The sequence below is a fragment of the Fulmarus glacialis genome, unplaced genomic scaffold (assembly GCF_000690835.1).
Source record: "Fulmarus glacialis isolate BGI_N327 unplaced genomic scaffold, ASM69083v1 scaffold30946, whole genome shotgun sequence".
Taxonomy (NCBI): Eukaryota; Metazoa; Chordata; class Aves; order Procellariiformes; family Procellariidae; genus Fulmarus; species Fulmarus glacialis.
In genome coordinates, this window is record NW_009219494.1 from 38022 (window position 1) to 60508 (window position 22487).

General features: G+C 38.1%; 1 protein-coding gene across 2 annotated transcripts; it reads right to left on the reverse strand.

Annotated features, from left to right (window-relative positions):
- Positions 1-1628: 1628 nt before the first annotated feature.
- On the reverse strand, positions 1629-21076 carry PRDM2 (PR domain containing 2, with ZNF domain). Of its 2 annotated transcripts, none has more exons than XM_009580398.1 (3): positions 20974-21076; positions 15182-19541; positions 1629-1737 (listed from the first exon to the last, which is right to left on the reverse strand). In XM_009580398.1, exons 1-3 carry the CDS (start codon positions 20990-20992, stop codon positions 1629-1631), a joined length of 4488 nt encoding a protein of 1495 aa, XP_009578693.1. In that variant the 5' UTR covers positions 20993-21076. The 2 variants fall into 2 exon arrangements, with proteins under 2 accessions (XP_009578693.1, XP_009578694.1); XM_009580399.1 differs by lacking the exon at positions 1629-1737 and adding an exon at positions 13116-13233.
- Between the last annotated feature and the right edge of the window lie 1411 nt (positions 21077-22487).

A 22487-nucleotide genomic window follows, 5' to 3' on the forward strand; every position in this document is an offset into this window, starting at 1 on the left:
TCTACCAGAAAAAGGAGACTCATCCAGACCCATCAACCCTCTGAACACAGTTAATCTGCCTGCAAATGTCTGAACATTTCTCCATGCTATTCCACTGGCTGCTGATGCGTGGACTCCACGCGGTAGGAGACCCTGAGATCACCCTCTCACCAGCATCCACAGTTCCATCACTCTCTGGAAAAGGCAGGAGCCCTGCTCTGCGCTCTCTCCCTCTCCCTCTGGAAGGAAGGACAATATGACAGAAGCATGCCATTGCTTCCAGCAGAAGAAACCGCTGTCCCTGTATCTATGGAGGAACTGGTCTCACCTCATCAGAGAAAAAGCAGGAGAGGGTAATGCTTGAGGATTAATTCACCTCACCTTTTCCAGTCAAAAGGTCCTAGTACCTGCAAATACACAGAAAGTTGCATTTAACCAGAGTCAGCTTTAAGATTAAGCAGTCAGAGTAACTGCCCCATTACCTAGAAGCAGGACAAGTCATTCAGCGAGTGCTGCGCAGGAAAGAGATGCCCATGATTTAACTTTTGCTTGGGTTTCCCACAACTTAATGGTCTATGCTGCAGTTAGGGATGTTAACATTTCATTAGGAACCACTCCCTTTATTCGGGAGGTAGTAAACTTCAGAATTTTACTAACTTTTCCCCAAAACGTTATTTTTTGAACATATTTAACAAAGAATAAATTTCAGGCTGCAGCATCTTGATTTTGCTGGCACTCATTCTCTCCTTTACCTTCATACAGGTCAGTATAATGCTCCTTAGCTATTACATCAGTATAAAGGAGGTGATTATCTGCATGTTACAGGTGGGGAAATGAAGGAGCAGAAGACAGTGTCTTGTTTAAAGTCAACCCAGAGGAAATCAATTCAGCTTCACCAATAACACTGGACCAGATTGTTAATTTGTCCAAGCCCATATTGCTTCATTATACCAGTTTATCTTGCCACAATCCCAACCAATGCTTTTGTATGTTACCCTGGCACTGCAATTTGCATTGTAATACTGGTCTTCGAGCTTCTGGTATTCAACCAGACCAGCCAGCCATAAGACATGTTCCCAGGCATATTTTTTGGTCAGAGTTAATATTTGTTCAGCATTTACCCATTCAGCCTAAAAGATCTCAAAGCACTTTGCCCACTACTACGATCAGATACAGATAGTGTTCCTTCCAAGATGGGGACAAACCCCATCCTTACAAAAATTCCCACCATCTTCAAGTTCCCCACAGGATCCAGAGGAGCAATACCTCAGGTCTTAAAAGCTCACAAACCAAAGAAAACTCTCCTTACATTTTCCATGAGGCTAAAGAGCTGACTCTGCCCTAACAGATCCTTTTGATCCAGAGGATGTAAGTACACATCACTAGAGAAGACCTTGTCCCTTGTGCTTGATTTAACTGAGAGACCCGATTTCTGACATAGGGCACCTTGCTCTCCCCCTTCACACCTGCTTTCTTATCAGTGACCAGCTACAACAAGAGCAATGGGTTTTCTGAGGCTCGGATAGTATCTGTAAAGTGCTTTGTGCTCCTTGTCCACAGAAACACAAAATAGATAAGCTCTGCGCATCCTCCCGTGGCAGCGCCTGACTGCATTGCTGTACCTGGTTTGGTTGGACATGCAGAAGAGTCTATTCCTTGAAGAACTGGGATGCAGTGCGGTTGGATTTCTTGCATTGCCTGGTGCTGGTGTTATGCGAAGAGGAGGAGGGACATCTAGAGGCCATGCGGAGTCTGTAACTGTACAAAGAGGCAGAAGAAACTCATACACATGCATTAGGGTACCAGGGGAAAAACAGCAGAGACATGCTTTAGGGCCCTATAGGAGCTTTAGCAAGAGATGAGAAAGAAACCCTGCATTCCACCCACACTGCAAGTACTGAGAGCCACTTCTGAAGGCAAGAGGGGTTTTTTTTGCCTTGTTCTGAACTTACCCTGTTAGCTTATTTCAGTAGGAAACAGACAATGTCAGCTGGAACTGGCATCCAGCCTCCCACCCGATGTCCCAGTTAGAGACCCTCCAACTGGGACAGACAAACCAATCCACAGTTACGTAAAGAACAACTAAAAGAGCCGCGGTCTATTTTCTCAGGACAGTCCATGTCAGGTTTTAAAATACGTATTTATGACAAAGGAATTTTACTTTCTACCAGCATAGTACCACATCTGGTAATTTTTCCCAAGGTCAAAGTCGCAGTACACATTTGCCACTATAGCACTGGCAGACTTGACAATGACGCATACGGGTCACTACAGTGAGCACTGCTACAGTACCTTTATTGCAGATGATACGCTATTTCACTTCAAATTTTAGACTAACTCCAAGAATCCCAAAGTGAAAGTGAAAATCAGAGATTTAACTGACAGTATTACATCTCTGTTGACTGTGATTTCAAGCAGAAAGCCTGAAAACATGAGTCAAAGCAAAGGAAGTAGAAAGGCTTATGCCCTATTCTAAACATACAATCTCAGTTCAAATGCATATCCGAGCTAAACTTCCTTACACTAAAAGATAAAAAAATCCCCTATTTGTTTTTAAATTCAGCATCTTTCACCATCTTGCACATACTTGTACCTCCTTGGTGCATGCAGACACGTCTGCTCCCCCTCGCACCTGTGCACCCCCCATACTTGTGGTAATTACGTACCTACCTTGTATATGCAAATTCTTCAAAAGTCTAACCAAAACCAACTAATTATGTTCTTCCAAGGGAACATCTTTTGAAATAGAATTTTATTACATAACAGCGTGTCTAAGAAAAGTTAAAAGTTAGGTTTTTCTCCAGGTTATTTTTAGGGTTCAAGATACACCCTTTAAAGAAGACTTCAGTTATTGTTTGTCCTTCATACAGATTTTGTAGTGCAGTGTAACTGCAAGTTAGACTTAAAGAAGTCCAAAATTTTCCATTACAACACAAAAACAAAACCACAGAAATTTTGAAAAGTAAGCAATTCAATTATTTCCAAATTAAAATTTGTGGTTAAGATAGACTGCCAAAGTTTTGTTATTGTTATATGTAAATCCTACTCTCCAGCCTTTGTGAATTTAATACTGAAGCATTCATCTAGTGTGTAAGAATCAGAAAGTGGTAATGAGGAAGTCAACAAAAGCCAGATTTTGTTGTCCCATATAAGGACTGTTACCAAGGGAAACAGCAGAAGATCCAAAATAGGTTTAGTTTGTTTGGCTTCAGTTCTTTACTACAACTAGAAGAGAGAAAATTTAGTTTCTTTCTATTTAGAATGTTTCCATTTAAGTAATGCTTAATGTAAAAAAATTAATTATGACTTGTAAAAGTTCTTCTGTAATCAATAACATCTGTGTGTTATTGCATGCAGTGAGCCAATGCCTAGATCCTGTGGGAAACTTAAAAAAAAAAAACAAAAAACAAAAAACAAAACAACACAAAAAACCCCCTCAAATCTAAAGAGACAAAGTATCTGAGAAAATCTGACCTGCATTTTCAAATGCACACCCCTTATCGCCCTGAAAACCAATATGCTAAACGGATCTTTCACCCCCTAATTTCATCTAGCTTTAAAGCTAATAGATCACTGGCTTATTATTCGGAAGTTGAGGATTAGAGGAACAAGATAAAAAGGCATTGTTGTTTTAGATAGAAATTGAAATTGAGTTCTTAATAGAGTTCTTACTGTTGCCTTTGCATTCTGCTCTCAATCAGCCATGCATTGAAACCACACGGCAAAGCACCAACTGCTCCCTGGGCAGCTCGGCAGAGCAGTGATGTTTGCTCTGTGAAAGCACTTAGGAAATCAGTGCCCTCCTCTGTACCAATACTAAACTGAAGTGGATTGATAACTCTATTTTTAAAGAGCCTGTTTAAAGAAATAGAGGGATGCCTGGATGTTTTAGGAATAACGCCCAGGGCTTGCAAGACAAGCTAATCTCAGAGGGGGAGGGGAGCTGAAATACCCCCATCGCATGTAGGAACAGTTATTGAGATTGCTATTTTTAGTGCTGTCACTTTGCACCTGCTTTCACCATCACCCATGCTGGGGTAACTGGAGACAGGCAAAAGAAAAGGAATTCTTAGACCCTCTCAGCTGATACAGCCAAGCAATAAGGACTTTGTCGGGAAGGGGCGAGGGGGCTGTACCCCAGCCCCATCACACCACGGTGCACAGCCCACATCCTGGACCAAACAACAGAGGACAGACAGCACACCCCATGCTACACACAGCTCTGTCAAATCCATTGTTTAGGAACAGTCCTAGCTGGAAAAAGGAAAAAAAAAAAAAAAAAGAAAAAAAAAAGGAATAGCATCAGAAAACATACTGTGCTTGCAAGAAAAAGGGCACAGAAACCAAATGTTAGGTAGCAGGAAGGACTCATCTACACTAAGTTTTCTCTGTCAACTAGGACTTTTAAATCAGAATAAATGGTAAATGTACTAGCTATACCATAAATTAAAGCTAACACAAAAGTTAAATGATGCTTTTTTTTTTTTTTTTACATGTAGACAGGGCCTAAATCTCTCTCTCAACTGAAAGCACACCTTAACTAAAGAGAGAGACAAATCACTTAATTTGGTGAGACTCGCTACAATAAAAACCCACTAAATCCCAGGTCTTACAGTCTTCCATCCTTGGATCTGAAAGTGTTCTGTGGTATGAGTCATTACCATAATCCCCATTTTTCAAATGCAGAACTGAGTCAGAAGGAAAGAAGTGATTTGCCAAACTCACCCAGAAAATCTGCAGTCTTAAAGCAGAGGCAGGAGCAATGGCAAAAGTTCCCCTATCACAGTGCATTACTATTCCCCAAGTTAATCTGTCTCCTGAATACTTAAGAAGTTTCACCTTATTTGTCTAAATCAAATTCCTACTTCCATATACCTTCCTAGGCCACTAAGCCTTGAAGTGATCAGCACATGCAAAATCAGGCTAGTGAAAAAGCCAGATCCTGGCACACACCCTTCCCTCAGACATTCTCAAAATACATTTGGTATTTTTAATGCAAATTACCTTGTCTTCTACCATACTTGTGCAATTAACATTCTTCCAAGTTGTTAGTTTAGTTCACTAGAAATGTCCCAGAAAAATAAGCCATGTTACTTGTGGGAATGAAGGCTTGCAGTGATCCAACATGGTTGCTGGCCACACCAGTGAAATCCAGTGAACAGAGCAAAGTCATCGCAGTATGTGATAAAACATTCGGTAATTCAGGTCCACATTTTTACCTCAGTTGAAGTGTGTTTTTCTTGCAGGGCATATACTTCTGCATTCCTAATCTAAAAAAACCCATGCATGTGGTCCAAAATTTCAGAGACTGACACACACACCAACACATCTCCTAACAATAGACATGACAGGGACATACTCTATCAGAAGTGTTTACTCTTCCTAAATAAAACAATGTCTAAGCTGACACAGACTGACTTCTAAAATCATTGACTGCCTGGGAAAAAAAAGATAAAGAGGTGTGGATGATTAAGCCTAAATTCCTGGCTTTGCAGAATTAAGCAAGGTAATTTTACAGGCCAGAAGGCAAGCGAGGGGGTTTTGGGGCACAGATAAATGAGATTTCTGGGCTTTCTGCCCTCGGTGAGAACTAAAACATCGCGTTGGTAACCTAACTGGCATGTACTCTCTTGCACTAGCATACTGCTTAATAGGAAAGTAAATATACAAAACAAGGACTTGGAAAAACATCAACCACCAATTATATGAACTTTTTTTTTTTTTTTTTTTTTTTTAAGTGAAACAAAATATTTAGCAGGACAAAAAGATTTGTGGATAAAATTTTCTTGAGAAGGATGTCTCCCTTTTCTGCAGAAGAGTCCTGCCTCTATGTATAAAAAAAGGGGGAGCAGCAGAAAGCAAATGAATCTTCATGTGCTGTACTGCAGCTATTTTGAGACTTTCGTGCGTTTATTTATGAAAGCGATGAAAAAGCTGGAACATGTCAGAATTTTATCTTGCAATCACGTGACGCTAAAGGACACAACATGAATATTACGATTTTATGGTCAGGCCTTTCGTGAATCTAAACTGGAAAAACCTGTTACTGAGATCCTTTGCATTCTCAACTTTCAAGAAGATACACAGCAGCACACTCTAACCACAATGGTTCAAAGAACTTAATACCTTTAAAGTAGCATTGCTCCCCCACAATAACTCAAAAATTGTTTTGATTCACACATGTGCTCTAGAGTTCAAGTTTCTTCGTTGTTGACTTAGTTCCACTCCCAGTGAAATCCTGCTTCAGACCACTATTAACCTCAGTGATGAACACCAAACCAACATTGAGAAGTGTTGAAAAAAATCTCACACCATGCTCACCTGGGGGACTATCTAAAATTAATGTGTCAATACCATTTTACTTAAACATAACTAGATTTTCAAAGGCAACTAGCAATCTGAAGTAGCTACTTTAAAGGAATTCAGCGCTGAGGATGGCTACTGAGCTCTTTTGGAAAATCAGTCTCCTTGATGGTACTCCAAATTGAGCTCAAAGAAATTATTAGTCACTTTAAGAAATCTTGGTCTAGGTCTATAAATTTAGATGAACAGTATCACATCAGCAATTTATCTTCCTGCCCTTTTAAAGAAGCACAGACCATTGTGCGAGCCAAAAGGTGAAGAATGTTGGATTAAAAATAGCAGTACTCAAATACATCTTCTACACTGTCAAGTAATCTAATCTGATAATTTGATAAAAAGTTTGTATCTACTGAATCACATTCATGACAGAGGAAAAGCATGAGAAAATTTTATCACACACAGGGAAGACTGTAGCTGATTTTTATTTAGCTTTATACAGAAATGGTTACTCCAGTGAGTTCAGAATGACTACTGAAGGCTAGCAGAACTAGTATGACCCCTCAGGCCGGCACACCTCATCACATAAAAAAGAAACCACAGGACAAAATGTGCTTTTGATTTAAAAAGAGAGATGGGTGAAAGCATTTGCCGTCATGAAATGCGGAATACAACTTCAAACTCCAGTGACAGCGGCGTTTGAGTGTGCAACTCTTCAAAGCAGCTCAACAATGGAAGAATTCATTATTTCTCACCTTCCTACTTCCTTCCACACTGCAATGTGTAGCAGTAATTACAGTACCTAAATGAAATGCTAAATAAATTCTACCATCAAGTCACAGCTGGAACATGACTAACTGCTATGCACACACGACCTGCACAGAGTGTGTTTGCTCAGTTTGCCCAAACACTTCCAGAGCAAACTCCCTCCAAGAGCAGCACTGGAGCAGCGTCAGTGCTCACGGTTCAACACCGAACTGCAGCAAGGATAACAGACTGAGCTCTCTTCTGTTTCCACTTGCTGCCAGGCCTTCAAATGCCTTTAGCAGGTAGCACATCCTCTGCATTCTGGACAAAATCACTTCCCTGAAAAAAAGTCCTCGCATTTACTTTACCATAGGCATTTAACTTTGCTGAGTAGCATTGCCTAAACTGCAGAAGGAATTGAGGCAGGCTCTGCTGAAACAGGCCCAGATATCAGATTATTACTCTTTTTTTGACTGACACAGGGCATTATGAGTAGCGCAAGTCTCAATTTTGCTGTTCGTCTGAAAGGCAGCACACCTCCAGTGTGTAATACCACCTTGCACCATACAGACCAAATGCTGAGCCTGTATTTCTGAAAAATGGAACATCACCCACTGAATAATCAAAGCGGTTTCTCACAACCCTTTGGCAGTTTCTGGGAGTACTGTCATCCAAAACATGACTCAGAGACCCTGTTTGGCTCGTGAAACATAAAAGTCTTACAAAAAATAAGCAGAGATACATATACAAAGTGCATGTTGCTGACTAGTATACTATGTTCCACAAACCACTCGAGCTGTGAATAAATTAGGAAAATGAAGCAGCTATCTCTTAAAAAAAGCCTACCTCCAACTTGACGCCTGCTCAACCTTCCCTTTGAGTTTCTGTGTTTTACTGCCTTGTATCTGAAAAAAAACCCCAGCAGTATTTCCATGCTCTTTTTCAAATGCATGCTTTCAAAAGTACACTCTACCAAAAGCATTTTTAAAGACTTACAAAGAGAAGTAAATGTGCAGGATCAGCAAAATGAGAATGAGAAACGATAAAAGTATGCATGGGAAGCAGTAGTCAGAGGTGACTTAATAGCAGTAAGGCTTCCTCTTAACTAAGGAAGAGGTTTAAAAGTAGTAGCTGAAGAGACTGTGGTCCACAGACCTCCTGTTCCGTTCCGAGTTCTGTCAGTGATCTCACATTAGACACTGGATGCTTTACTGTTGCTGTTGGTACAGCTTCCTTTCCAACTCCTGGTCTAATAATCTATTTGCATTTTAAACATTCGGGTGGGGCCCTTGCCTGACTGTAAGTGATGAGCACAAAGTAGCACTGACTTCAGCTACAGTCCGAGTTTTACCTTGGTATTAATTTCACTCAAAAACTGCAAGACATTACTTAAATTGCAAAGTCAAGATCCCAAAGAAAGCTTAGGAAATGACATCAAGTCATTCATACGTATGGAATACAGACCCATCTTTAATAACATTAACATATTTTATTGTCTCATTTGGTGCATAAAATGGACCATTAACTGTACACTTAATCTACCATGCCTTTCTTACAGTGTTTTATTTGCATCTTGCTCTGAAATAGAATTATTTTCCTCACCTTCCCACTCTTCAAAAAATATTGGAAGGTCTTACACATACCCTCTTCCATTAGAGAGCTGCTATTCACTTTTAGACCAGCTCCACCCCATGAAGTGACATGGTTTCTACCAAAAAAATACAGTATGCAACTATATAATTAAAATGCACCACATGGCATGTATAAACAGGAAGCTATGGATTTTTACTGCAATCTAAATATAAGCTTTTTTAAAATCTCTTGAGCATTTGGATTTGTACTTTATTCCCAAGTGTTTTCCAAGACATCTCTTTTGAGTAACCTTTAGCTTTCAGTTCACTAGATATTGGATAACTGTCCATCCACAAAGTTTAGGTGAAGCAATCCACTTCAAAAGATAATTCAGATTATTGTGGCTGTGTAGGTGAAGCTTTACAGAGCTCCCATTAAAATTCTGTAAGATTTGTGCATCCAACTGTTGAGCACTTTTCAAAACTTCCACTACGTCTTAAAAACACCAAACATGATATGGTATTAACTCTACAAGTATTAATATTCTATTTTTAAATATTGTATAGGGGTGACCCAAAATCAGCTTTGCTCTATATTGGTATCAAAGTGTCTTCAGTTACTACTATGAAATTTCATGCTAGTCCCAAGAGTTTCTTTCTCATTCTTTACCAATAGATGTGGAAGTTTACCTCTTTTTCATAATTCACTTACCACAAAGCTCAGATCCAAAACAGCATGCACTTGTTGTTCAGAATCTATCCTTTAGCTCATTTTCATCATGAATAGAAGAAGAGTATCACGTGACTCATGCAGATCACACATTCAGTAAATAAAGGCTAGAATTAGTATGTAAGGTCTTCTAAGTTCTCTTTTTAAGGTCATTCACAAGCTGTTTGTCTGTCACAGGTTATCACTTACAACTCAGCTTCTTAGCTGAACTTGACTCCAGTAAAAGCTGGAACGGGCCCCATAATTTTGGAAATGAAGTCACAAATCTCAGTAAGTGAAGGGAATGCTATTCATTTCTACATTTGAAATTGAAAATTTACACATCAAATTGCCAGGATATAGTTTTTTATGACATCTCCCTGAAGAAAATAATCAGGAACTAAACCAGAACTTTAAATAAAAGGCTTACAATACAAAATGCCAACAAATACACTAGCCTAAATCAACTACAGGTAGCTTACACAAGGGTCAGGAGCTTGCAGAGCAAGTCAGGAAACACTATATGCAGGGGGCCTGGCTGCATCACCTGGACTGTCTTGTAATGCCTAGGATTGAACACATTTGAGACATTCTCTGACACAAGCTTGTTTTAACTCCTTCTAGCAAACTGGATAATGGAAAGAAAAAAAAAAAAAGGCAAACACAGTGTGTTAGATCTCCCATCTCCATACACACTTCATCATTACTGTTTTTATTAAACTGACACTGCATTTGATCTTGACCAGCACGTCAGTTAGTCTCTGTAAACAGGACAAGTTTAATTTTTTTTATTGCCTGTTTGGATGCATTTCAAGACATGTCAGCACTTTGTGGGCATCGTTACAGCTTTATTGTTGCATTCAGACCATAAAGAGGCAATTATAAAAGCCATAGAAATTCAATTATGCAGATAAGATGCAATAGTAATAGTAACTACAAAAGTTGTACATTTCCTATCTGTGATGAGTCGCCTATTCAGGAATGAAACTTCTTCCTTGATGATTAGCTTTCATTTTGGAATACAGATCTCCATTTGTACACTTCACTTGAATGTGTATGAATGTGTGTGAACATCTCAGTGTGGCAACATCCTTAGGACACAACAGGATTTAGTATCACAGCAGAGAAACAGTAAAGACAATGGCAACAGGATTTCTGCCATAATATTAAGGAGTGAGGGAAGGAAGCTGGTTTATTTATGATCAGTTCACTGCCAGACATCTCTAATAAATCCTTGCAAGGTGATCAAAATACCAAGACTTCAGTAAGACCAAACACCAACTGGTATTTCATTTGTCAGTAACAGAAGAAAGATGCGAAACAACTAGTTAAGGATAAGTGTATGTCCCACCTTAAGTAACTTCAAAACTACATGATAGTTTTTACCTTTTTTTCATGTTTCCTAATTCTTATAAAATATCCAAATACAACTATGGGTATGCAAAACAAAATGTTTTCACTTTGGTAAATATAGTAAAACCTAATCAATACTAAAAACCTTCACTGTGGCTGTCCTACCACTTAATTGATAAAATTGCTGCTGTAGGCTAGACTAAGAATTCACCTCTTTAATCATGGTGCAACTATCAAACTGCAGTATATGTTATCACAACGTAGATGTGCCTGCAAAAACACTCAATGAACAATGTTAGAACTTCTGCATCATTGTACTAGATTCTCCCCATCAGTTAAAATTCAGGGAAAACTTTGTTATGGAGAGGATAACATGTTCAAGGAATGACATAACACATGAGAAAATAAACAGGGAGTTTTTGCCAAAGAATCTTAATTGAACAGAATAGACAACTACAGAAAATATTAACTTACTACTGGATTAGTAGTGAATATGCTAAGAAATTGGCTACTGTAATACTACTAGTCTTAACAATGTTACATTATTCCATCCAACTACCACACTAATATGGACACAGATGCCTCCGGCTCCACTGCAGGAGGCAGAACGCATATCTTGGTGGTAGAATACAACATTCCAAAATTCTCAGAGCCAAAATTCTTTACACGTATTTTTTTAATTAAACTATTTTACAAGTTTAAAGCATATAAAAATAGAACATTATAATATCAGAAAAAGTTGAAAAGGTGTGTGTAACTGTAATTAAAATTGTTTAAATTTATTGACTGTGTCCACAATTAAAAACCAAAAATCTAAAACTAACTCAAATGTAAAATGGGTATAAATTTGTTTCAGTGAACTGGGTGTAGACAACTAAAGGATGCAAGCACACTTAATTCCTTCTAGATGTAAATTGTTTCATTTTTCCTGGCACATCTGGTTTCCATACAAAAGGCAAGTTCCCCACAAGTTTTTAAAAAGTTTACTTTATTGGTTACAGTTATATAAAATGTGTCATGATAGTTCCATCTAGTTGGTCATTAAGTGCTTGCAACACCACAGAAACTCTTTAATACATCTGCAACTTACAAGATGTATTGCATGCTGGAGGAGAAAAATCCCTCTTCAGTTGCTTACCTGCATTTACAGCATCTTCAGCAAGGCTACAATGTTCAAAAGCAATGACAACCCCACTTTTATGTCAAATTGTAATTTTTAATGTTTTCATTAGAATAGTCTTTGTATCACTCTCAAATAGAAGAAACAATATAACTAACAGCAAACTTTAATACAGGAACATGCTTCAAGATTAACAACCCAAAATGAAAACAAAATGAAATTAATGTAAAATGTAAATCACATATAGTACAATTGAAGTGTCCAAAACAATTTAAATAATTTTAAATATTTTATTTTTTAAACTTGCTACAAATGCTTTATACAATATTTCAACATAAAGTCCCCATAACAGAAATGTAACAAAATGGGAATGATAGTGAAAGTGAAAGTTAAAGTGGCACAAATTCACCAAACAAGTATTAAACTACAAATTTTAAGAGGTAGATTACTTTTTAAGTCAAGAACAAAAAAAATAAAAGGGGTGGCTGTATAAAGAAACTAGTCACTTTCCATCAATGTTGTCATTAATCTTGAAAGCTATATGAACACATGACAAACTGTATTTCCATAAAAAGCTGTTATGAACAACAGACCAATTTGTTGTCTTAAGTTATTAGATAGAGGTGTACGACATTTGAGAGTAATTATATATTTAACTTTCAAAATATACAGGTACGTAGTCCTGGTCTAGCCTTCTTATCGATAAAAAGATACATTGCATTCATTATATATATGGTATTTAGAAATTGATACTGGTATTTCATTGCTATATAAAGTTTCATTTGTGTGTATAAATAGGAATTTGGAAAATCCATAAAACATCCAAATCAGGCTTTTTCCCATTGTATGCTGGAGATCTAAAAGACTCAGAAAGTGAGGAAAAGGTGGGAAGAAAAGGAAATTCTGTCGTGCTAGGTTGGGCTCTGCTGATTCATTCAGACCAAAGGCTCTAAGAGACTTAATACATGACAAAAATATTTTGAGTGCAGCAACATTTGTTGTCCCTGAATCTACACTGAATTATTGACAAAACTGAGGAACCTGGTTTGCCAAGTATACAACTGAACTGCCTGTATGCCATTCATGAAGGTACGGACAAAACCAGGATCTACGCAAACACAAGAGCAAAAGATTCGGTTAAGTTAATCCCACTATTTCTTTTGATGGTTTTGTGTGGGTTTCGTTTTGTTTTTAATAGTACCCTTCTCTTTTATCTGAATCATCCTGTAGCCCAGCATGTGTGTCAAGCATGAAGTAAGAAAATCTATGCCTGACACTGAATATTAGCAAGAAGCCTGCAGGCAATTTTATGATTGTGAGTCAGCTTCAGCTGGTTTCGCAAGCTTGGTGGATTTCACATCCATTGTCGTAGTGCTTATCCTAAGTTGAGCATGCAACAGCTCTACCATGTCATTAAGGGATTTTTTTGTTTGGTTTGTTTTTACAGGTGATTCCTAGAAAATAAAAAACAAAAACTGAAGATAAATGACAAAAACTATTTGTGAACCGAGTATGTTTACACAGAAAAACTGAAAGGTGAAAAACGAATTTGGAGACAAATATTACATGAATCAAGTCTTGAAAAAATATTAAGAATTAAGATTTCCTGGGGGTGGGGGGGGAACCCTGCTCTGCCTACAGAGTAGAATCGAAGTTAGCTTGTCCTGAAATTAGTGTATGAAGGCAAAAAAATTCTTCATACTATGCACTTGACAAAAAAAGTTGACTAGACAATCTAGATCTATGAACATTATTTCAGAAACAAAAAGCAAGAATTCTTGTAGCATAACTATTCATGAAACCAGTAAAGACTGCAAGCTGCCAAAGTAAACGAACAGTATTTGAGACAGTCAAGGAAATCTTACCCCTAGGTAAACTGTTATTTACCCCAAATACTATTAAACAATTTCCATATACACAGATTTCTAACTACTCAGTTATTTTGCTTAAAGTCAAATGATTAATTTAGATGGAAAGATGTGTCGTTCTGGCTTGAAATTCTACTGATCTATTCTGGCATCATGTAAAATACAGTTTCACGCATAACACTAAGAAGCAGCTGATGAGAATTAAGTAACATGAAGATGTTTATGTCCCAAGAGAACAGGCCTGGTAGACAGTTCTTATTCCTTAAAGGCATTCTTTACACCATTAGTCTCCAAATTCCCGTAATATTTTTCTCCTCCAACAAGTCCTATTTTGGGTATTGACTATTTTAAGTCAAATTCCCCTCTAGCACTTCAAAATAATTCTGTTATATTGAACCTTTACTTCACAAAGTATTTCCTCAAAGTTTTCACTTAGGAGGTCTTCACTGTAAGACACAAGCTGCAAACAGTTTGGATTTTGACACTTCTGACACAAATTCTGCTAGGGGACACTTGTTCTGAAGGAGGCTGCCAGTTCCTCCCCCTCCTCCGCTATCAGTTACTTTGATTAAAAAAAATACTACCTTCAGCCATAAATCTGCTGTTAATCACAGCCATGCACTGCAATCACCAAAACCAAAAGAACTCTTAATTACCAGCGAGCTTTGTGAAAGTTACTTGGCAAATTAGATACCTGTTTCCAAAAACAGCAGGGCAGGAGCATGCTAATAAAAGTTACAAACACTTTGCAAAATATCCTATTGATTTGAGAGACTACATGAAGACGTAAGTTGGGACTGAGGCACATAGATTAAGATTTTATTTATTTGTTGAAGTATTACCCTTTCTTGTGACTAAAATGCTCCTTCGCAAAAAGAAATAGAAGTTTAATTATAAAATTTGTTTATACTGAAACATAAGAGCATGGTACTTCTAACAAATTTAAATGTTCATGTAACTTTTCTTACACGTCTATGTCCCTTATATTAAGTATTCGATGATCTGACTCAATTAGTATGCACATACATTTTTGAAGTATTTGGTCATGGGTTTTTTTATTATATGATATGCAGAGAATGCTTTTTATTCAAAACCAACAATGCAAGTTATTTTAGTGAGTAAAAAATGCAGTCATTATTTTTCGCTTAGAGAACCACCATAAACTAAACCTAGAATGATTTTGGGCCACCATACATGTTAGATATCAAATACAAGGTTGTTGTCTCCAATAACATTAAGTTTAATGATATTAAGTTTATTTGCACTCAGGCACTGACATTTTTTCCAGAGTTTTCAATTCAGTTTATAATTAAAGACATTCTCTATACAAACCATGTATTATTTCATGACAACATGACAAAATGCATCAAGTATGTACATCATACCTCAGCATGACTGAGCTACTTAACCACGTTTTAGGAAATGCAACCTTTTTTTTTACTTAAGTGTGAGAAACTCAAAAAAGACCAAGAAAATTGCCAAAACTGCAAGCAATGTGTTCCTGCGTTGTTTCAACTTCAAATTAAATGCTTACCTGAAATCTTTTAGTTCTTGCTTTGTACTGCTTTCATCTCTTTTGTTTTCTGCTGCCTCTGCATTTGCCGCCTGTTGTAGGCTTCGTGTAATAGGTCCTCCAATCCTCTCTCTAGACTTTACAGTGAATCTGTCCGCCTTTTTCTTACTTGCCACAGCAGACTTACTTGGCAAAACAGCTTTATTATTCCTTTGTATTCTGACGTGCAATTTCTGGGATGCTTTGCTTGAGATTCCAGAGGAATTGTTCTTAGCGACCACCTTAGTTTTTTTTCCATCAACATGGGACATTTTGGACACTCTTACAGGACTAGAGTTCCTTAATGATGAAGATGAATTTGGCTTTTTAGATCGAATGGAAGGTACAAATTTAACATTTTGTTTTGATTTGAAGGATGCAGAGGGAAGCTGGGTTTGTGGAGGTCCTGAGGTTCGTGCTCTTGTCTTGCCTAAGTGAGGCTGCATGCCTTGCATTTTGATTTCTGCATCTGCTGTTCGCCTGCGCTGGTTGTTGCCTTTTTCACTGCTTGCAGGTGAAGAACTTGCACTTTTTTTTGAAAAATTCTTTTTAGAGGAGGGAGAGATGGGTTTTTTGGGACAGCTATATGACGCGTGTTTATTCAAACTTCCAATATAAGTAAACTCTCTACTACAGTAGGGGCAGATGTGAGAGTCTGACTCAGATGGATTATTTTTCAATTCTGCCTTCTGCTGGGCAGATTTCTTTTTCTGCAAGATAGCTTTCTGGACAAGCTGGTTTTTCTTTTTCAATGCACTTATTTTTAGTTTATTTGAGGACATTTTGCTAATCTCAACATTGAAATTAAGCCTTTTAGGCTGACCCATTCGTCTGAAGGCATTCTTTCCAGGGCCAGCTATAACAACCATGCCATTCTTCGGCTGCACTGTCTGTTTCAGTGGTACCGGATTTTTTTTAGGTGTGTATCTCTTTTTATCACTGGCAGATGCACAGGCCAATATGTGTTTGTGTAACTCAGGCATGTTATCAACACTCTTCCCACATTTTGTGCATCGAATGGCAGTAGTAAAAGTCTGTGGAATATTGTGGGTAGTGAAGTTTGTTGCAGTAACTCCAATACCCATAGGATTACGATGGTGGTACTGAAACGGAGGTGGTTTAAAGCTTGGGTAGTGTTGATTGAGGCCCATACGAACATCTGGATCTTTAGATTTTACTCCAGAAGCCATTATTTTTATAGTAGTATAAAGCTCTTCAGAGGAATCATTTAGATCTTCATCTTCTTCCTCTTTAGAAGGTTCCAAGGAATCTTCTGGCAGGCTCTGCATGTGCTCCACGTTCGCCTTACTGGGGTCAGTAAAATTCTGGGGTCTCAAAGTCCCACTTTCAAACTCATGATGTGTGCACTCTTTGTCTGGATGGAGATCCCGCTGATGCTGTTGCAAATTGCACAAAAAAGCAAATTCCTTTTTACAGACTGAGCAAACAAAGATATTTCCTACTCCATGAAGCAGAAAGCGATGTTCTGACAAGTCTGTTTTATCCCTAAAAAGCTGTACACAGAATTCACATTTGAAGGGCCATTCTTCAGCATGAATGGATAAATGCTTCGTTAGGTCTTTAATAGAAAGAAAAGGTGATTCACAGACATTGCACACAAAGCTTTTATTGAATGTCTCCTGCACTACTCCTGATTCACTTGAAGTATGAGGATCTTCTCTTACTTTCTGTTGTTCATTTTCAGCTTCTTCCTGTTTTATTATTGGGAGAGTATTTTCAAGATTATCAGCAGAGGAGACAACAGAAGAAACTACAGAAAGAGGAGGTGGAGATGGAGATGATGAAGATGAAGAGGAGGAGAAAGAGGAGGAAGAGGAGGAAGAAGATGAGGAAGAGAGTGTAGGAGGACCAGGTGAAGCAGCAGAAATAAGAGGTTCAACAGAAGGAACAGGAGATGGAGAAGGAGAAACCGTAGGTGAAAGAACCGGTAGCGGGGACTGGGTAGTAGTGTTAGAAAGTGGCGATGGACAAGAAGAAGTGTTAGTGGCACTGGCAGAGACATCTGGAATTGATAATGGCATCGTTGGAAGAAGGGGAGGAGGTGATGTAGCAACTGTTAACACAGGCAGGCAGGGCGGTGGGGAAGGAGGATTGGTTGGTGTTAACAAAGGAGGCAGCTGGCACATGGAAGGTACAGCAGATGTCTGTGGCACAGGGGAAACAGAGGAACTAAGGGGCTGAGTGTCAACAGAAGACGATGCGGACAGACTGGGATCCATGTCAGGTTCTGCCTGAGGCTCCAGGGATTTGCTTGGGCTTGCGCTCCTGTTTACACTGAGTGTGCTGTCTGTGGCTGCATCCATTCCATTATACTCATTCAGCAGAACCTTCTGTAACATGCAAGTGGTTGGCTTCTTCTTTTTAACACCACTACAGGTTGGCTGTATGGAATTTTCTTTATATTCCCTAATTTCAGCATCGCTGCAAGGCTTCTTATGCACACTTAAATCTAAAACAGATTCCCAGGGAACCTGATTCCTATTTTTGACATCAGACCTTTGTTTCACACCACTAGATAAATCCAGTGGCTGCTGGTTGCACACATTGCCAAAAGTTGGAGCTGTTGTCCAGTCTTTTGATATTTTATAGTCTTCAAAGCAAAGAGGGCTCAAAGTCTCTTTTTCCTCCCTTCCAGTCAAGCTCCAAGCAGGTGAGTTGCTGTGGCTTTCTAACTTTGGCATTTTTGAACTCCGAATATTATCATTCCACACAGTTTTTCCCTCACCTGATTTGACAAAGTCTCGAAGTACTGGACTGTGCTGTGGAGAACTGGGAGGAGAGCTGGTCCTTCTTTTAAATCTACTGGATACTGGAGGCAAAATAGGTGATGATGTAACAGTAGGTCCTAGTTTAGGGATTTCACTTGACGGAGTTATCTTCTTACTGTCCTGTGTCTGAAGAAGCTGTTTTAATTTTGATGACAAATAAACACCTTTTTCTTTATGAAAAGGTAAGCTTTCTGTTGAAATGCTAAGAGGAAGATTTAAAGAGCTAGTAGGAGTTATAGGTTCTGGGTCTATTTCAGATTTTATTTTTGGTACAAGAGGAGGGCTAGCAGTTCTCCTCTTTTTGGATTCATTGCTCCCACCGCTAGAGGGTTCCTTAGGAGGTTCATTCACATGTGTTTCTGTAACCTTTAAATTTGGGGAAATTTCCACCGTGACTGGACTGATTATACAATTTAGTCCATATAAGTCTGCAGAGTTGGACTCCATTTGAATCACATCACAATTGCTAGTGCTGCTGTTGGACTGAATTTTACCATCAATGTAATAATTTAAATTTTCAGAGATATTGCTGGAAATATCCATAATATAGACATCATCTACTTCACCTTCCTCTTCTATTTCTGTACTTGCTATATATATACTCTGGACTGGTGGGGCCTGCTCTGTCTGAAGCGGTGGCTCTTCAGTAAAGAATCCTTTTCTTCTGACACCTTTGGGAATAAGATGACGCTCATGAACCCTACGCTGATGCCTCCGCATGTTGGTGTGAGTTCCAAAAACCTTTTTGCAGTATTTGCATGGATGCAATTCTTTGGGCTCCTTATTTTCCTCAGCAAAAGCGGAGTTTGACATTTCTTGGGAAACTTTCTCAGAATCCAAGACAACAGAGTCTTGCACAAGACTGGAAATGTTCAGGTCATCTTTAAGACCATCTTGGTTATCAGCAACATTATCCAAGTGTTGTGATGATGTTAGTGTTAAGAATGGTTTCCTTTTTGGCCCTGCCTCATGGCGTCGCTCATGTCTTCTCCTGTTAATTTGTGTACCAAAGGCTTTCCCACAATATCGACACTTGAAAGCATGGTTAACAGTAGATATATGGATGTGCATGTGGCGTTCGAGTCCTTGCTTTGTTGTAAACTTCCTCTCACAATGCTGACAGGGAAACATGAACGTTTCCTGAACATCACCATTTGATTCACCTCTTGTTTTTGGAATTTTCACAACAAGTTTTTTCTTTGGAGAGCTTTCTGGAGATTCTTCTGATGTACTCCTTTGCTCTTCCATAGAGTCTAACTTTTCTTCACATATCAAAGGCATTTCAGCATTTTCTTTAGGCATATTGGTATCTTCTATCTCCTCTTCATCTTCCTCTTCTTCATCATCCTCCTCTTCATCATCATCTAAATCATCTGATGCACAGTTTATTGCTTCTCCTTGTTTGTCTTCAGTTACCATTTGTGATTCACTGGTAGGACTGGGGATCATCAGCTTTGGAAGTACATCTTGATTTACCATTTCCTGAATCACAGCTGTTTGTTCCAGGGACAGTACAGCAGAAACAGAAGGCGTTTCATCTTCCTCTTTGTGACCTGATACACAAAGTATGAAAAGAAAAGCATGAGACATTTTTACCAAACACTCCAAAGTATGCTACACCTTTCTTCTACCTTTTCCTCTAACACAACATATCCAACATTTATGACCCAACACAATACCACTATTGTGGTTGTGATTCAGTAATGAGAGTAAAACTGTAATCAGAAATTTCCTTTCTGGAACTTCAGCAAAATGTAGGCAACTGCCTATATTTAACAGAGAATCTTTGGACTGAACGCTGTGGCCAAGAAATTCAAAACAGACTGAAGAGTACCAGAACATTTCAAGGCAGACTTCAGAACATTTCAAGAAACCTCCAAAAAACTTTCACTGAGTTTTCTTATAGCAAATAAGTGTCAGGAAAGTACTGCAATACTTTCAGCATATAGGTAAAGTAAATAGGAAGCCTGTCATGCAAATTTTGGATTTTGACCATTTTCTCCAAATTATTAACAATAAAACAATCTGGATTTGTACTGTAATGCATAGCAAGGTGTACCTTGTATCTGGCATAGTACTTTCCATTCTTTATATCAGATTTTCTCTTAGCCATTGCCTGAATGGCTATTTCCTACACTTCTGAATCAGAGCCTGCATGCATCTCATTTATTAGTGTGGATGGATTCTTTATTCACACTTCTGCACGCTACTCTTTCTTATCTGCTGTCAGATATATCCATTGCTGAAGAAAGTAACTTTGCTGCCAATTCACAAAATGTTGCATAAGTGGTTACATGTATAGAGCAAGAAGTTCCTCTCCATTCCCTAGCTGGGGTATAAGATGCCTGGAAGAGTGGCATGTGTGTTGTGCAAGCAGAAGGGAGAGAGGGAAGGAATGGAAGAGTTATGGGTCAAAAGAAGTTCAAGAAAAGAAGCTTGAAAGAAATCAGTACCTATACAGAGCTTTAAACATTATCTGTTACACAGCAGGGGCAAGTTTTACATTCTTATAAAACACTCAAAAAACTACGTATTTAAAACATCTTTCAGGCATTTTTACATACATACTATATGAAAAAAGCCAAGCCAATTTATAAACAACCTTTGTGGATGATCTTTAGGGCAAACAGCATGCTTAGTGAGTTGGTGCATTAATACTGTATTTTTTTCCCCTTAACACTGACTTCCATTAAATAGCAATAAGTAACGACTGTATAACTACGCTCCAAAGACATTATTTTAGAGTAAGGACTTTTCTCTGCTCTTCTGTTCTAAGAGTTTGGATTTATGTCTAAATTTTACAGTACATGAGTTTTTCCTGTTGTCAGAGTTGCATGTTTAATGACATACTTCTGATATCCAAGTTCCTTACTAATAAAAAAGTTTGGACAAACAATATAAACATGTTCACTTTGCTACACTAACGTAACATGCTAACACACTAAACAAAAAGACAGTTAGAAGGAAAAAAAATAAGATACTCACCCTCTTTAGAATCCCTCATATCTGCAGAAGTAGAATCCAAATCAGCCTTTTTCTGTTTTGTATCTGCTGCCTTCTTTCCCTTGTTTTTACCTTCGTGAGTCTTTTTCTTTCCTGGGGAGAAAAAACCAACATTTATTATTCCTGTTCAACAATTTTTATTTTTCGTATTTGAGTGGCAGAATTAAAACACCCAGCTTTGGAATATAACACACTTCTGTAGAAACCCTATTTTTCCTGAGGAATACAAATGACAGATCAGGAAAAAGGACAGCATTCAGATAACGCAGTAAGTTTCTAGCGCCCAGAAGAAATTAAAAGTAAAGATAACAATAGTTTCTAAAAACCTAAGACTCCGAAATACTTCACTCACTTTCAAAGCAAAAATAGACTGTAACAGAAATGTATTGTCCAGGGTTAACTAGCTCGCATCATACACTTACCCAGTATCTTCATATGGCTATTGAATTACTGTATCTCATATAAGTATATGGAAAATACGAAATTTCTTCATATACTATTAATCCTTAATGTTAATTGGAAGACCGTATGAAGTAGAAACCCATAGAGGCTTCTCTACTTGTGTGAACGTTCTGAATAATGACTTGAAGAGAGTTATAATAAAAGCAATGAAGTAATAACATTATGAGAAGACTAAAAGCAGCATGATCTTGACCAATAAGGCAAAGACAGTAAAACCAAATTAGATGGAACTGGGTAACAGTAAAATATAAAGGTATTTCATTGTGTCCACTGACACGAACAAGTTTGCTAATGCTTTCTGTTAGCAAAATTAAGAAGCATGTATTAGTTGCACAGGATGATGAACACAATGAAGATTAGGCAAAATGGCATTATGCAAAGACCTTATCAGTGACGCAAGATATTTACTTCATTTACCAATGCACTACAAAGTTATACTGCTATTTTTTTTCCATTAATTTTAAAGATTCAGTCCTATAATATATAGAAATTATGATAAGGACCGTGTAATAACAACTGAAACTTTCAGGTCTTCCAATTCAATTCATTGCAAAGACCGTACAGAATGGTTATTTTACATATAACACTGCAGCTGAGACACCAGTCTCCTCTGAAACGTCACACTTCTATACACCGCCTCTTAGGAACGAGAATTGTCAGAAGCAGTAATCGAAATTCCTCCTTTGCTCCCTCTAACACACAAAATGCTACTTTTTAACGCACTGACCCTTCCCTCTAATCAGAAGTCTGCATCATAGCCCTAAATACATTTCTTATTTAGAAGCACGTTCTTCCAAATCACAATCCTGTCAACAAGTTCCTCCTCTTTTTCCTCAAAAATATTTTTTGCATCTTGAGCCAAGAAACTGAAATGCCTTTTAAAAAATGTTTCTCTATTCAAACTGAAAATTTCGAAGTATGCACCCCCTCCAATAGAACAAATCAGAGACAGGTCAGCTTTAAAAGGAAATGCTTGTTTTTATTTGAACATTCTATTCTATCTAAATAATTATCTGTATTTCCTCTCAAGGACC

Coding starts and splice junctions, on each gene's coding strand:
- PRDM2 (XM_009580398.1), bottom strand. Junction 1,738..15,181: donor CAAGAACTAAAAGATTTCAG/GTAAGCATTTAA, acceptor CTCTTTGTACAG/TTACAGACTCCGCATGGCCT.